The sequence below is a fragment of the Pezoporus flaviventris genome, unplaced genomic scaffold, assembly GCF_033815535.1.
Source record: "Pezoporus flaviventris isolate CSIRO_AGI_PZ_B2104156 unplaced genomic scaffold, CSIRO_AGI_Pfla_v1 ptg000934l, whole genome shotgun sequence".
Taxonomy (NCBI): Eukaryota; Metazoa; Chordata; class Aves; order Psittaciformes; family Psittacidae; genus Pezoporus; species Pezoporus flaviventris.
The window spans coordinates 17,426-34,713 of NW_026893479.1; the positions used below are offsets into that span (position 1 = coordinate 17,426).

Here is a 17,288-nt window from a genome sequence, read left to right on the forward strand (position 1 = left end):
GTGCCTTGAAGGAGATGGGGGGGGGGGGGAGCTGCTTGTGTTGGCCATGGGGTGACCTCCATTGGGTTAATGTTCAGCCAGGGCTGTGGGCAGGAGGTGGCCCCGGCATGGGTCAGCGCGTGGGCACTGGCTTAATCTTTGATGGGCTCAACCCAAGCAAGGCTTTGGTGGGGCCAAGGGACACATTGGAGATGGGAGCAAGGGCCAGTGGGGGGCAATAGGGGAAGGGGCACCATGGGGGTGGCTGGAGGGGGGTGGTGGCACTCGAGAGGTCTGAGAACTTCTCAAGGGGTTGGGGACCCTCGAATGGGACAAGAGTTGGGGGGGTTTGGGGCTCTTGGGTGTTGAATTGATGGAGGTGATCTCCAATGTGGTGGTGGTGAGCAGGAGGGACGTGGTTCTTGGGCATTGTCCTGTTGGAGGTGGCCTCAGGGACACGGTTCTTCATCATTGGCCAGTCGGAGGTGACTTCAGGGAGAAGACGACGAGGTGCTGTGGAAGGTGACCCCCAACAAGAGGGTTCTGGGGCACCATCTTCTTGGAGGTGACCTCAGGGACAAAGCTCTTGGGCACTGTCCCATTGGAGGTGACCTCAAAGAGGGTCACCAGGTGTCATCCAAGTGGAGGTGACCTCAGAAACACCCCGAGCCATTGTCCCCACCAGAGCTGCTTTATTACTCCCAGGACTCCTTCGTCCCCGTCCCCAGGTGAGGATGGGGGGGCCCATTGGGGGGTGCAGGGCGCTGTGTCCCACCACCCACCATGGGCCCTCAGGGCTCCTTCTGCGGTGTCTTCTCCTGCGGCTCCAGTGGGATCTTTTCCTTGGGGTCTTCCTTGGGCTTCCGCTTGGCCCTGGGGGAGGAGGAGGCTCCATGGACATGACAGGGGCCAAGCCCAGTGCCTGCCCATCAGGAGCTCCTGGCACTGGGGCTTCTGCCAATTCAGCCGTCCAGTGAGCATCAACACAGATGTGTGTCCATCCGTCATCCGTGCATCCATCAATCATCCATACATTCATCAGCAATCCATCATCCGTCTATCCATCCATCCTGCCATCCATCATCCATCCATCATCCCTACATTCATCATCAATCCATCATTCATTTATCCATCCATCCTTCCATCCATCATCCATCCATCATCCATCTATCCATCCATCATCCATCTATCCATCCATCCTTCCATCCATCATCCATCCATCATCCATCTATCCATCCATCCTTCCATCCATCATCCATCCATCATCCATCTATCCATCCATCCATCCTTCCATCCATCATCCATCCATCATCCATCTATCCATCCATCCTTCCATCCATCATCCATCCATTATCCCTACATTCATCATCAATCCATCATCCATTTATCCATCCATCCTTCCATCCATCATCCATCCATCCATCATCCATCTATCCATCCATCCTTCCATCCATCATCCATACATTCATCAACCCACCATCCATCATCAGTCCATCATCCATCTATCCATCTGTCATCCATCCATTCATCATCCATCCATCATCCATTCATTCATCAACCCATCATCCATCATTCATCCATCATCCATCCATTCATCATCCATCATCCATCCATCATCCATCCACTCATCATCCATCCATCATCCATCATCCGTCATCCATACATTCATCATCCATCACCATCCATCCATCATCCATCAACCATCAATCCATCACTCAATCCATCAATCCATCATTCATCCATCATCATCCATCCATCAACCATCATTCATCATCCATCATCATCCATCCATCATCCATCTACCCATCATCTATCCATCATTCATCATCTGTCATCATCCATCCATCCATCATTCATCCATCATCCATCCACCATCCATCCACCATCCATCCATCACCTATCCATCTATACATCATCCATCATCCATCCATCACCTATCCATTCATGCATCATCCATCATCCATTATCATCCATCCATCATCCATCTATCCATCATCTATCAATCATTCATCATCATCCATCATCCATCATCTATCCATCATTCATCATCATCCATCTATCCATCATCCATCCATCCATCCATCAATCACCTATCCATCCATGCATCATCCATCATCATCCATGCATCATCCATCATCCATCCATCATCCATCTATCCATCATCTATCCATCATTCATCATCATCCATCATCCATCCATCCATCACCTATTCTTCCATCCATCATCCATCCATCACCTATCCACCATCCATCCACCCCTCATCCCCCCTCACCTGCTCTCCACCTCCTGGATGGTGTCTGGAAGGGGCATGTTGAGTGTCTCCGGAAGGAACGCGGCCACCGCGGCTGCCACCACTGGGAACACCCCATAGACCGCAGGGGGCAGGAGGGGGTAGGACTCATCCAGCATCTTCACCAGCGGTGCCACTATGCCACCGACGCGCGCCATGGTGCTGCCAAAGCCCAGCCCCGTCTGCCTGCAGCCACCATGGGACAAGGACACCAGGGTCACCCATAGGAGATGGGACAGGGACGCCCGGTGTCACCCATGGGTGCTGGTACCTGATAGGGGTGGGGTAGAGCTCGGTGGTGTAGAGGAACACGCAGTTGAAGGAGGCTGAGAGGCAGCCCTTGCCCAGCACCGCCAGCGCCGTGCGCAGCGTCTGCAGCTCTGTGGGACACGGACATGGATGGATAGTGGATGGAGGATGGATGGGTGATGGATGGATGATGAATGTATGGATGATGGATGGATGATGGATGATGGATGGATGATGAATATATGGAGGATGGATGGATGATGGATGATGGATGATGGATGGATGATGAATGTATGGATGATGGATGGATGATGGATGGATGATGCATGTATGGAGGATGGATGGATGATGGATGATGGATGGATGGATGATGAATGTATGGATGATGGATGGATGATGGATGATGGATGGATGATGAATGGATGGATGATGGATGGAAAATTGATTGTGGATGATGGATGATGGATGAATGGATGAATGATGGATGATGGATGGATGGATGATGGATGATGGATTGATGGATGATGGATGATGGATGATGGATGATGGATGAATGATGGATGGATGGATGGATGGAAGATGGATGATGGACGAACGAATGATGGAAGGATGATGGATGGGTGGATGGCTGGATGGAGATGGTGCTTAATCCAATGGCTGGAGAAGGGAGCGATGGGTGAGGAGCATACGACAGTTGTGTGACCCACAGGTGGGGACATCAGGGGCTGGACCAGGCCCTGCAGAAGGTCCCATTGGCCCCAGCACTCACCTGTGGGCACGAAGATGTTGGCGATGATGGCCAAGCCTGCCAGGAAGAGCGCGACGGCAAGGGACAGGCGCCGGCCCACATAGCTCAGTGAGATGGTCACCACCACCTTGGCTGGGAAGTCCACGGCGCCGAAGATCACCTGGATGAGGTAAATGCTGACCCCGAAGTTCTGCAGGTCCATGGCCAGCCCATAATAGGAGAAACTGATGGAGAACCTGGAGCGGGGCAGTGGGATGGACCTTGAGCTGGCAGCACCAACCTGGGGTGTTACTGTGGGGTGGGAGCTGAGGTGGGGGAGCTGAGGTGGTGGTGCCATTGGATGGCTGGATTCACTGATTGTCCAACTGTTCATCCATCCATCATCCATTATCCATCATCCTTTATCCATCATCCATCCATCCATCCATCCATCCATCCATCCATCCATCCATCCTCTGCCATCCATCATCCATTCATCAACTATCCATCATCTATCCATCATTCATGAATCATCTATCCATCATCATCCATCCATCATCTATCCATCATCCATCCATCATTCATTATCCATCATCCATCCATCCATCCAACCATCCATCTTCTGCCATCCATCATCCATTCATCATCTATCCATCATTCATCAATCATCTATCCATCATCCATCATCCATCCATCCATCCATTCATCCATCCATCATTCATCCATCATCCATCCATCCATCCATTCATCCATCATCCATCCATCCATCCATCACCCATCCATCCATCATTCATCCATCATCCATCCATCCATCCATCATCCATCCTTCCAACCATCCATCCATCCAATCTATCTATCATACACCATCCATCATCTATCCATCATCCATCCATCATCCATCCATCATCTGCCATCCATCATCCATCATCCATCTATCATCCATCCATCCTTCCAACCATCCATCATCCATCCATCATCCATCCATCATCCATCCATCTATCATCCATCCATCCTTCCAACCATCCATCATCCATCCATCCATCCAATCTATCATACATCAATCATCTATCCATCATCCATCCATCCATCACCCAGCCACCATCCATCCATTCATCCATCCATCCATCCATCCATCCATCCATCCATCCATCCATCCATCCTTCATCCATCATTCACCCATCATCCATCCATCCATCCATCCATCCATCCATCCATCCATCCAATCTATCATACATCAATCATCTATCCATCATCCATCCATCCATCACCCATCCAACATCCATCCATCCATCCATCCATCCATTCATCCATCCATCCAATCTATCATACATCAATCATGTATCCATCATCCATCCATCCATCATCCATCCATCATCCATCCATCCATCTATCCATCCATCCATTCATCCATCCATCCAATCTATCATACATCAATCATCTATCCATCATCCATCCATCCATCACCCATCCAACATCCATCCATCCATCCATCCATCCATTCATCCATCCATCCAATCTATCATACATCAATCATGTATCCATCATCCATCCATCCATCATCCATCCATCATCCATCCATCCATCTATCCATCCATCCATTCATCCATCCATCCAATCTATCATACATCAATCATCTATCCATCATCCATCCATCCATCACCCATCCAACATCCATCCATCCATCCATCCATCCATTCATCCATCCATCCAATCTATCATACATCAATCATGTATCCATCATCCATCCATCCATCATCCATCCATCATCCATCCATCCATCCATCCATCCATCCATCCATCCATCCATCCATCCAATTTATCATACATCAATCATCTATCCATCATCCATCCATCCATCCATCCATCATCCACCATCCATCACCCATCTTCCCTCGCGACCCCATCCCTCCCTCCTCCTCCTTCCCCAGCCCCACCACACGATGGAGAGGCAGAAGAAGATGCGGCGGATGACGGGCGTCCGGACCAGGTCAGAGATGGTGTAGGAGGCCTTGAGCCCAGCCAGCTCCTCCTTCATGTGGGACCTCAGGATCTGGAGGTGGGGGTTGCGCAATGGGACACGTTGGTGGGGACAGGGGTGGGAAACTGGGACCCAACCCCCCCCGCCATGGGGCCACCAAACCTCCACCGTGATCTTCTCCCCTTCCTCCTTCCTCCCGTTGATCCCGGCCACGCGCTGCAGGACCTTCACGGCCGCCTCGGCCTTGCCCGAGAGCACCAACCAGCGCGCGGACTCCGCCAGCCACCTGCAGTGGGAGGGGATGATGGGGCCCTGGAGCCGTCACTGCGTCCCTACTGCATCCCACTGCATCCCTACTGCATCCCAGCGCATCCCACTGCGTCCCTACTGCATCGCACTGCATCCCTACTGCAGCCCACTGCAGCCCACCGCACCCTACTGCAGCCCAGCGCATCCCAGTGCATCCCACCACATTCCACTGTATCCCACCACATCCCACCTCATCCAATTGCATCCTGCCTCATACCACCACACCTCACCCATCCCATGGCCTCCCACCACATCCCACCTCATCCCACTGCATCCCACCTCATCCCATGCCATCCCACCTCATCCCACCACCTCCTACATCCCACCTAATCCCATCCCATTCCACCATGTCCCACCTCATCCCATCACATCCCATCACATCCCACCGGATCCCACCCCATCCCACCTCATCCCATCACATCCCATCACATCCCACCACATTCCACCTCATCCCACTGTATCGCACCTCATCCCACCACATCCCACTGCATCCCACCACATTCCCACATCCCACCTCATCCCACTGCATCCCACCTCATCCCACTGCATCCCACCTCATCCCATCACATCCCACCACATTCCACCACATCCCACCTCATCCCATCACATCCCACCACATCCCACCTCATCCCATCACATCCCACCTCATCCCACCACATCCCACCTCATCCCACCACATCCCACCACATTCCACCACATTCCACCCCATCCCACAGCATCACCACGTCCCACTGCATCCCATCACATTCCACCCCATCCCGCTGCATCCCACTGCATCCCACCTCATCCCACAGCATCACCACGTCCCACTGCATCCCATCACATTCCACCCCATCCCACCCCATCCCACTGCATCCCACCCCATCCCACCCCATCCCACCTCATCCCATCACATTCCACCCCATCCCACCGCATCCCACAGCATCACCAGATCCCACCACATCCCACCTCATCCCATCACATTCCACCCCATCCCACCTCATCCCACAGCATCCCACCACATCCCACCTCATCCCACAGCATCACCCCATCCCACCACATCCCACTTCATCCCACCTCATCCCACTGCATCCCACCACGTCTCACCAGATCCCACCTCATCCCACCTCACCCCACCTCATCCCTGTGACCACCAGTGTCCTACCAGGAGTAGAGGAGGAAACCGAAGAAGGGCAGGGACACGGTGAGCTGGAGGCTGCGCCAGTGGGGCACGGCAAAGGCCACCCCTGCCAGCAGGATCTGCCCCAGGGTGTAGGCGAAGCCGGTGATGGCCACGGTGATGGCGCGGTGGGACGTGGGGATCCACTCCACCACTGCGGGGACACCATGACACAGAGAGGCCTGGGCACGGCCAATGGGCCCAGCCATGGCCATGGGGGTGACAACACCCATGGGGCAGTCCAGGCATGGCCATTGGGACAACCCAGCCCGTGGCCAATGGGTTGTGCCCTCCACAGCCATTGGGTCATCCCCACCCATGGCCATTGGGTCATCCCCACCCATGGCCATTGGGCCATCCCCACCCATGGCCATTGGGTCATCCCCACCCATGGCCATTGGGTCATCCCCACCCATGGCCATTGGGTCATCCCCACCCATGGCCATTGGGTCATCATTATCCATGGCCATTGGGTCATCATCATCCATGGCCATTGGGTCATCCCCATCCATGGCCATTGGGTCATCCCCATCCATGGCTATTGGATTGTCCTTTCAATATCCAATGGGATGTCCCCATCTATGTCATTTTGTCATCTCCACCCATGGCCATTGAGTTGTCCCCTCCACAGCCATTGGGTTGTCTCTTCCATGGCCATTGGGACACCCCAACCCATGGCTGTTGGCCTCACCCCCGTTCATGGCCATTATGTTGTCCACTCAATAGCCATTGGGTTGCCCCCATCCATGACCATTGGAACATCCCCACCCATGACCATTGGGGTGTCTCCATCCATGGCCATTGGAACATCCCCACCCATGACCATTGGGTTGTCCTCTCCACAGCCATTGGGTTGTCTCTTCCATGGCCATTGGGACATCCCAACCCATGGTCATTGGGCTGATCCGATCCATGGCTGTTGGGTCATCTCCATCCATGGCCATTGGAACATCCCCACCCATGACCATTGGGTTGTCCGCTCCACAGCAATTGGGTTGTCTCTTCCATGGCCATTGGGACATCCCAACCCATGGCCATGATGATGTCCCCCTGTGTCCCCTGTCCCTCACCCAGGCAGGCGATGCTGAGCCCAAAGCCAGACAGGGCCATGCCACCAGCGAAGCGCAGGACGCAGTAGGTCGCGTAGTTGGGGGCAAAGGCAGTGCAGGTCCCCATCACCCCCAGCTGCAGGTAGGACCACATCAGCATGGCCTTGCGCCCGAACCTGCAATAGCAGCACTGGGAGGCACTGGGAGGCACTGGGAGGCACTGGGAGGCACTGGGTGCTGGGGGGGCCAATGGCCAAGGGAGAAATGGAGGCTCCAGGGGGGTTCTCTTCACCTTTACCTGTCCGAGAGGCCCCCCAGGACGAGGGCACCCACCAGGACCCCGGCCATGTAGATGGATTGGGCCATCTGCCGGAGCTGCCGGTAGCTGCAGACCAGGTCCCACTGCAGGGATGGGATGAGGTAAGGTCCTGCTCTGTTCTCTTCTCCATCCATCATGCACCATCCATCATCCATCCATCATCCATCATTAATCCATGCATTGTCCATCCATCATCCAACCATCATCCATCCATCCATCATCCATCCCTCATCCATCATTCATCCATCCATCATCCATCATCCATCCATCCATCCATCATCCATGAATCCATCATCCATCCATTCATCCATCCATCATCCATCATTCATCCATCCATCCATCCATCCATCCATCCATCCATCCATCCATCATCCATCCATCATCCATCCATTCATCCATCCATCATCCATCATCCATCCATCCATCCATCATCCATGAATCCATCATCCACCCATCATCCATCCATCATCTATCCATCATCCACCCATTATCCCTTCATCATCCATCCATCATCCATCCATCATCCATCATCCATCCATCCATCCATCCTCCATCATCCATCCATCCATCACCCATCCATCCATGCATCATCCACCATCCACCATCCATCATCCATCATCATACACCATCCATCCATCATCCATCATCCATCATCATCCACCATCCATCCATCAATCATCCATCATCCATCATCATCCACCATCCATCATCCATCATCATCCATCCATCCATCCATCCATCCATCCATCCATCCATCCATCCATCCACCAATCAATCATCCATCATCCATCATCCATCCATCCCCCACCCCCCTCACCCCCCACCCCCATCCTCCCCACCCCCTCCATCCCCACCCCATCCCACCCCTATCCCACCCCGCTGGGCCCCTTTCCCCCCAGCCACCGTAGCCAACCCCCCCCCCCCCATGCCCACGTCCCCACCTCGGTGACGATGGTGGCCACGTAGGTGCTGCGGTCGTACTCCCACCCATCGCCGCAGGGCTCGGTGCGCCGGGGCCCGGCGCTGCCGTTACCGGAGCTCGAGGCCACGTAGCGCAGGCAGGAGCCAAGGGTGGCCTCGAAGGTGCCGTTCCCCCCCCATCGGGTGCCATTGGGCAGGTCCCAGGTGGCACCCGGCGCCCATGGGGTGGTGTTGAAGGGGCCGGCGAGGCGGCAGCGGTGGGGGGGGACGGCGGCGGTGAAGTTCTGCAGGAGGTTGTGGCTGGCCATGAGCAGGATGGGCACCACCAACAGCGTCGTCTGCAGCACCTGGAACCGGCCCAGGCCCCCGACCTGCGCCAGCACCGCCCCGAACGGCATCGCCGGGGCACCGGGACTGGTACCGGGGAGGGAGGGGGGGGAGTGTGAGAGGAGGGGGGGGCACAGCGGAACCCATGGGGTAATGGCACCCATAGGGACAGAAGCACCCAGAGGGGAACGAGCACTCATGGGGACAGCGGCACCCATGGGGACATCAACCCTAGGGGCACCCATGGGGACAGAAGCACCCAGAGGGGAACCAGCGCTCATGGGGACAGTGGCACCCATGGGGACATCAACCCTAGGGGCACCCATAGGGACAGAAGCATCCAGAGGGGAACCAGCGCTCATGGGGACAGTGGCACCCATGGGGACATCAACCCTAGGGGCACCCATAGGGACAGAAGCATCCAGAGGGGAACCAGCGCTCATGGGGACAGTGGCACCCATGGGGACATCAACCCTAGGGGCACCCATAGGGACAGAAGCATCCAGAGGGGAACCAGCGCTCATGGGGACAGTGGCACCCATGTGGACATCAACCCTAGGGGCACCCATGGGGACAGAAGCACCCAGAGGGGAACCAGCGCTCATGGGGACAGTGGCACCCATGGGGACATCAACCCTAGGGGCACCCATGGGGACAGCAGCACCCATAGGAGCACCAGCACTCATAGGGACAATGGCACACATGGGGTAATGGCACCCATAGGGACATCAGCACCCAGAGGGGAACCAGCACCCATGGGGACAGTGGCACCCATGGGGTAATGGCACCCATAGGGACAGAAGCACCCAGAGGGGAACGAGCACTCATGGGGACAGTGGCACCCATGGGGACATCAACCCTAGGGGCACCCATGGGGACAGAAGCACCCAGAGGGGAACCAGCGCTCATGGGGACAGTGGCACCCATGGGGACATCAACCCTAGGGGCACCCATGGGGACAGCAGCACCCATAGGAGCACCAGCACTCATGGGGACAATGGCACCCATGGGGTAATGGCACCCATAGGGACAGCAGCACCCAGAGGGGAACCAGCACCCATGGGGACAGTGGCACCCATGGGGTAATGGCACCCATAGGGACAGCAGCACCCAGAGGGGAACCTGCACCCATGGGGACAGTGGCTCCCATGGGACAATGGCACCCATAGGGACAGAAGCACCCAGAGGGGAACCATCACTCATGGGGACAGTGGCACCCATGGGGTAATGGCACCCATAGGGACAGCAGCACCCAGAGGGGAACCAGCACTCATGGGGACAGTGGCACCCATGAGATAATGGCACCCAGAGGGACAGAAGCACCCAGAGGGGAACCATCACTCATGGGGACAGTGGCACCCATAGGGTAATGGCACCCATGGGGACATCAACCCTAAGGGGCACCCATGGGGACAGCAGCACCCATAGGGGAACCTGCACCCATGGGGACAATGGCACCCCACCCATAGGGACAGCAGCACCCATAGGGGAACCAGCACTCATGGGGACAATGGCACCCCACCCATAGGGACAGCAGCACCCAGAGGGGAACCAGCACCCATGGGGACAGTGGCTCCCATGGGACAATGGCACCCAGAGGGACAGCAGCACCCAGAGGGGCACCAGCACTCATGGGGACAGTGGCACCCATGGGGTAATGGCACCCATAGGGACAGAAGCACCCAGAGGGGAATGAGAACTCATGAGGACAGTGGCACCCATAGGACAATGGCACCCATAGGGACAGCAGCACTCATAGGAGAACCAGCACTCATGGGGACAATGGCACCCATGGGGACATCAACCCTAAGGGGCACCCATGGGGACAGCAGCACCCATAGGGACAGTGGCACCCATGGGGACGTCAACCCTAAGGGGCACCCATAGGGACACCGGCACCCACAGGGACAGCAGCACCCATAGGGACAGCAGCACCCGTAGGAACAGCAGCACACATGGGGGCAATGGCACCCATAGCTACAGGGACACCCATGGGGACATCAACCCTAAGGGGCACCCATGGGGCCACCAGGGCATGGGGACATCCCCTATAGGGACCCTCTTGCGTCACGCGCCCTCCCCCCCCCCGCGGCTCCCTGGGTCGGGGACATCCGGTCAGATGCAGCTCCCATGTCCCCCCCCCCTCCCCCCCCGGTCCCCTCCCCCCCATATCCCCCCCCCCCGATGCCCTCACCCCATTCCCCTGTCCCCAACCCCCCCAGTCCCCAACCCCCCCATGTCCCCCCCCCAAGTCCCCAACCTGTGCCCGTGCCCCCCCACAACCACTTCCCCTACCCCAGATCCATCCCCTTACCCCACTGTCCCCTCCCCAATGTCCCCAACCTGGCCCCCATCCCCATCCCAATCCCTCTCCCCATCCCCATCCCATTCCCTATCCCAAACCCTGTCCCTTTCCCTATCCCAAACCCTGTCCCATTCCCTATCCCAAACCCTGTCCCTTTCCCTATCCCAAACCCTGTCCCTTTCCCTATCCCAAACCCTGTCCCTTTCCCTATCCCAAACCCTGTCCCTTTCCCTATCCCAAACCCTGTCCCTTTCCCTATCCGAATCCCTGTCCCCATCCCTATCCCTGTCCCTATACGAGTACCTGCCCCTGTCCCTATACCAATCCCGATCCCTGTCCCTATCCCAATCCCCATCCCAATCCCTCTCCCTATCCCTGTCCCTATCCCGATCCCTGTCCCTTTTCCTATCCCATTCTGTCCCCATCCCTATCCCATTCCCTCTCCCCATCCCTATCCCTGTCCCTATCCCAGTACCTGCCCCTTTCCCTATCCTAAACCCGATCCCTGGCCCTATCCCTATACCTGTCCCTGTTCCCATCCCTATCCCTATCCGTGTCCCTGGCCCTATCCCAATCCCCATCCCGATCCCGATCCCAATCCCTATTCCAATCCCTATCCCCATCCTGATCACTGTCCCTATCCCAATCCCTTTCCCTAACCCTATCCCGATCCCTGTCCCTTTTCCTATCCCATTCTGTCCCCATCCCCATCCCATTCCCTCTCTATACCGATCCCAATCCCTCTCCCCATCCCTATCCCATTCCCTGTCCTCATCCCTATCCCAATCCCTATCCCTGTCCCTATCCCAGTACCTGCTCCTTTCCCTATCCCAAACCCGATCCCTGTCCCTATCCTGATACCTGTCCCTGCTCCCATCCCTGTCCCAATCCCTATCCCTGTCTCTATCCCAATCCCGATCCCGATCCCAATCCCTATCCCAATCCCTGTCCCTATCCCAATCCCTCACCCTATCCCTGTCCCTTTTCCTATCCCATTCTGTACCCATCCCTATCCCATTCCCTCTCCCCATCCCTATCCCTGTCCCTATCCCAGTACCTGCCCCTTTCCCTATCCCAAACCCGATTCCTGTCCCTATCCCGATACCTGTCCCTGTTCCCATCCCTATCCCAATCCCTGTCCCTATCCCAATCCCTCTCCCTATCCCTGTCCCGATCCTGATCCCTGTCCCTATCCCAGTACCTGTCCCTGTTCCCATCCCTATCCCTATCCCTATCCCTATCCCAATCCCTGTCCCTGCCCCAGCCCCGATCCGTGTCCCTATCCCCGTACCTGTCCCTATCCCAATCCCTATCCCGATCCCTATCCCGATCCCTATCCTGATCCCTATCCCTATCCCGATCCCTATCCCTATCCCAATCCCTATCCCTATCCCTATCCCTATCCCGATCCCTATCCCTATCCCAACCCCTGTCCCTGTCCCTATCCCCGTACCTGTCCCTATCCCTATCCCAATCCCTATCCCGATCCCTATCGCGATCCCAATCCCCCTCCCTCACCCCGTACCTGTCCCGTTCCCGTTCCCGTTCCCGTTCCCGTCCCGTTCCCGTCGCAGCTGAGGCCAAAAGCGAGGGATTCGGGCAAAAGTCCCGGGATGGGGGGGGGGGAGGGGGGGGGGAAGGGGGGGGAGGGGCGGATTCCAGCGCGGCGGGAGCGCGGTGCAGGGTCCCCCCGCCCGCCGGCCCCATAGAGCCCCACAGAGCCCTATGGAGCCCCATAGAGCACCCATAGAGATCTATAGCGATCCATAGAGCACTCACAGAGCCCTATAGAGCCCCATAGGGCACCCATAGAGATCTATAGTGATCCATAGAGCACTCACAGAGCCCTATAGAGCCCCATAGGGCACCCATAGAGATCTATAGTGATCCATAGAGCACTCACAGAGCCCCATAGGGCACCCATAGAGATCTATAGTGATCCATAGAGCACTCACAGAGCCCTATAGGGCACCCATAGAGATCTATAGTGACCCACAGAGCACTCACAGAGCCCTATAGAGCCCCATAGAGCACCCATAGAGATCTATAGCGATCCATAGAGCACTCACAGAGCCCTATAGAGCCCCATAGGGCACCCATAGAGATCTATAGCGATCCATAGAGCACTCACAGAGCCCTATAGAGCCCCATAGAGCACCCATAGAGATCTATAGCGATCCATAGAGCACTCACAGAGCCCTATAGAGCCCCATAGAGCACCCATAGAGATCTATAGTGATCCATAGAGCACTCACAGAGCCCTATAGAGCCCCATAGAGCACCCATAGAGATCTATAGTGATCCATAGAGCACTCACAGAGCCCTATGGAGCCCCATAGGGCACCCATAGAGATCTATAGTGATCCATAGAGCACTCACAGAGCCCTATAGAGCCCCATAGAGCACCCATAGAGATCTATAGTGATCCATAGAGCACTCACAGAGCCCTATGGAGCCCCATAGGGCACCCATAGAGATCTATAGTGATCCATAGAGCACTCACAGAGCCCTATAGAGCCCCATAGAGCACCCATAGAGATCTATAGCGATCCATAGAGCACTCACAGAGCCCTATAGAGCCCCATAGAGCACCCATAGAGATCTATAGTGATCCATAGAGCACTCACAGAGCCCTATAGAGCCCCATAGGGCACCCATAGAGATCTATAGCGATCCATAGAGCACTCACAGAGCCCCACAGAGCACCCATAGAGATCTATAGTGATCCATAGAGCACTCACAGAGCCCCATAGGGCACCCATAGAGATCTATAGTGATCCATAGAGCACTCACAGAGCCCTATAGGGCACCCATAGAGATCTATAGTGACCCACAGAGCACTCACAGAGCCCTATAGAGCCCCATAGATCACCCATAGAGATCTATAGCGATCCATAGAGCACTCACAGAGCCCTATAGAGCCCCATAGGGCACCCATAGAGATCTATAGCGATCCATGGAGCACTCACAGAGCCCTATAGAGCCCCATAGAGCACCCATAGAGATCTATAGCGATCCATAGAGCACTCACAGAGCCCTATAGAGCCCCATAGAGCACCCATAGAGATCTATAGCGATCCATAGAGCACTCACAGAGCCCTATGGAGCCCCATAGGGCACCCATAGAGATCTATAGTGATCCATAGAGCACTCACAGAGCCCTATAGAGCCCCATAGAGCACCCATAGAGATCTATAGCGATCCATAGAGCACTCACAGAGCCCTATAGAGCCCCATAGAGCACCCATAGAGATCTATAGTGATCCATAGAGCACTCACAGAGCCCTATAGAGCCCCATAGGGCACCCATAGAGATCTATAGCGATCCAGAGCACTCACAGAGCCCCACAGAGCACCCATAGAGATCTATAGTGATCCATAGAGCACTCACAGAGCCCCATAGGGCACCCATAGAGATCTATAGTGATCCATAGAGCACTCACAGAGCCCTATAGGGCACCCATAGAGATCTATAGTGACCCACAGAGCACTCACAGAGCCCTATAGAGCCCCATAGAGCACCCATAGAGATCTATAGCGATCCATAGAGCACTCACAGAGCCCTATAGAGCCCCATAGGGCACCCATAGAGATCTATAGCGATCCATAGAGCACTCACAGAGCCCTATAGAGCCCCATAGAGCACCCATAGAGATCTATAGCGATCCATAGAGCACTCACAGAGCCCTATAGAGCCCCATAGAGCACCCATAGAGATCTATAGCGATCCATAGAGCACTCACAGAGCCCTATAGAGCCCCATAGAGCACCCATAGAGATCTATAGTGATCCATAGAGCACTCACAGAGCCCTATGGAGCCCCATAGGGCACCCATAGAGATCTATAGTGATCCATAGAGCACTCACAGAGACCTATGGAGCCCCATAGAGCACCCATAGAGATCTATAGCGATCCATAGAGCACTCACAGAGCCCTATAGGGCACCCATAGAGATCTATAGTGACCCACAGAGCACTCACAGAGCCCCATAGGGCACCCATAGAGATCTATAGTGACCCACAGAGCACTCACAGAGCCCCATACAGCACCCATAGAGATCTATAGCGATCCATAGAGCACTCACAGAGCCCTATAGAGCCCCATACAGCACCCATAGAGATCTATAGCGATCCATAGAGCACTCACAGAGCCCTATAGAGCCCCATAGAGCACCCATAGGGATCTATAGTGACCCACAGAGCACTTACAGAGACCTACAGAGCACCCACAGAGCCCTATGGAGATCCACAGAGCCCCTATAGAGACCTATAGAGCACCTATAAAGCTCCATAGGGTACCCACAGAGCCCCTACAGAGACCCATAGAGACCTATAGAGCACCTATAAATACTCATAGAGCACCCATACAGTCCCTATAGAGACCCATAGAGTACTCAGAGACCTATAAAGCATCTATAGAGATCCACAGAAACCCATAGAGCCCCACAGAGCCCCTATAGAGACCAACAGAGCCCCTATAGGGATCCCCAGAGCACAAAGAGCCCTGCAGTGACCCATAGAGCACTTACAGAGCCCTATAGGGAGCCATAAAGAACCCATAGAGAGCCACAGAGCCCTTCAGTGACCCATAGAGCCCCTATAGGGCACTTAACTTATAGAGCCCCATAAAGCCCCCATAGAGCATTTGGAACTTCTCAGTGAGGCCCTTAAGGTGTCCCATAGATACCTATAGAGCTCTCATGGATCCCTACAGACCCCTATAGGCTTCTATGGGATTCTGTAGGTCTCGAACCCCCCCCCCCCCCCAATAGCTCCTATAGGCCCCCATAAACCCCATTAAGGGCTCCTATAGACTCCTTTAACACCCCCATGTGCTCTTATAGGCCCTATAAACCCCATCTGGCCCCTAAAAACCCTCTTATGAACCCCTATATGTGTGTATACACTCTAGGGGCTCCTATAGTCCCTATAAGCCCTATTAGAGGTACCCATAGGCCACTATAAACCCTATTAAAGGTGCCTATAGGAGCCTATAAACCCTATTAGAGGCACCTATAAACCCTATTAAAGGTGCCTATAGGCCCCTATAAACCCTATTAGAGGTGCCTATAGGCCCCTATTAACCCTGTAAGAGCTGCCTATAGGCCCCTATAAACCCTATTACAAGTGCCTATAGGCCCCTATAAACCCTATTAAAGGCGCCTATAGGCCCCTATAAACCCTATTAGAGGTACCTATAGGCCACTATAAACCCTATTAAAGGTGCCTATAGGCCCCTATACACCCTATTAGAGGTGCCTATAGGCCCCTATAAACCCTATTAGAGGTGCCTATAGGCCATGGGGTTCTATACATCCCTATAACACCCTTATGGGCTCTTATATCCCCTATAAGCTCCTCTATGGGCTCCTCTAGGTCTCTATAACCCCCCCCATGAGACCCTATAGCGCCTATGGGGTCTCCTATGGGGCTCCTCCGGGTCGCTGCAGCCCCCTAGTGGCCAAGAGAGGCACCACATGTCCCCAATGGGACCTTTTTTTTGGGGGGGGGGGGGCAGGATTTGGGGGGGGCCCAAGGGGTTTGGGGGGGGGGAGGGGTTTGGTTTGGGGGGAGGGTCCAAGGATTGGGGGGGGGGGGGGGGAGGGGGAGCAGGATGTATGAAACAGGAACTTTATTGAGCCAATACAAACCTCCCCCCATCCCTGACTCATTAAA

General features: G+C 55.1%; 1 protein-coding gene across 1 annotated transcript; it reads right to left on the reverse strand.

The window, feature by feature from the left end:
* Positions 1-497: 497 nt before the first annotated feature.
* LOC133264660 (solute carrier family 22 member 6-A-like) lies at positions 498-13,175 on the reverse strand. The gene is made up of 11 exons (XM_061444493.1): positions 13,138-13,175; positions 9,001-9,394; positions 8,039-8,142; positions 7,762-7,916; positions 6,677-6,845; positions 5,386-5,509; positions 5,180-5,295; positions 3,288-3,502; positions 2,541-2,649; positions 2,252-2,455; positions 498-852 (listed from the first exon to the last, which is right to left on the reverse strand). The coding sequence occupies exons 2-11, from the start codon at positions 9,376-9,378 to the stop codon at positions 771-773; spliced, it is 1,656 nt and encodes a 551-aa protein (XP_061300477.1). The 5' UTR covers positions 9,379-9,394; positions 13,138-13,175; the 3' UTR covers positions 498-770.
* Between the last annotated feature and the right edge of the window lie 4,113 nt (positions 13,176-17,288).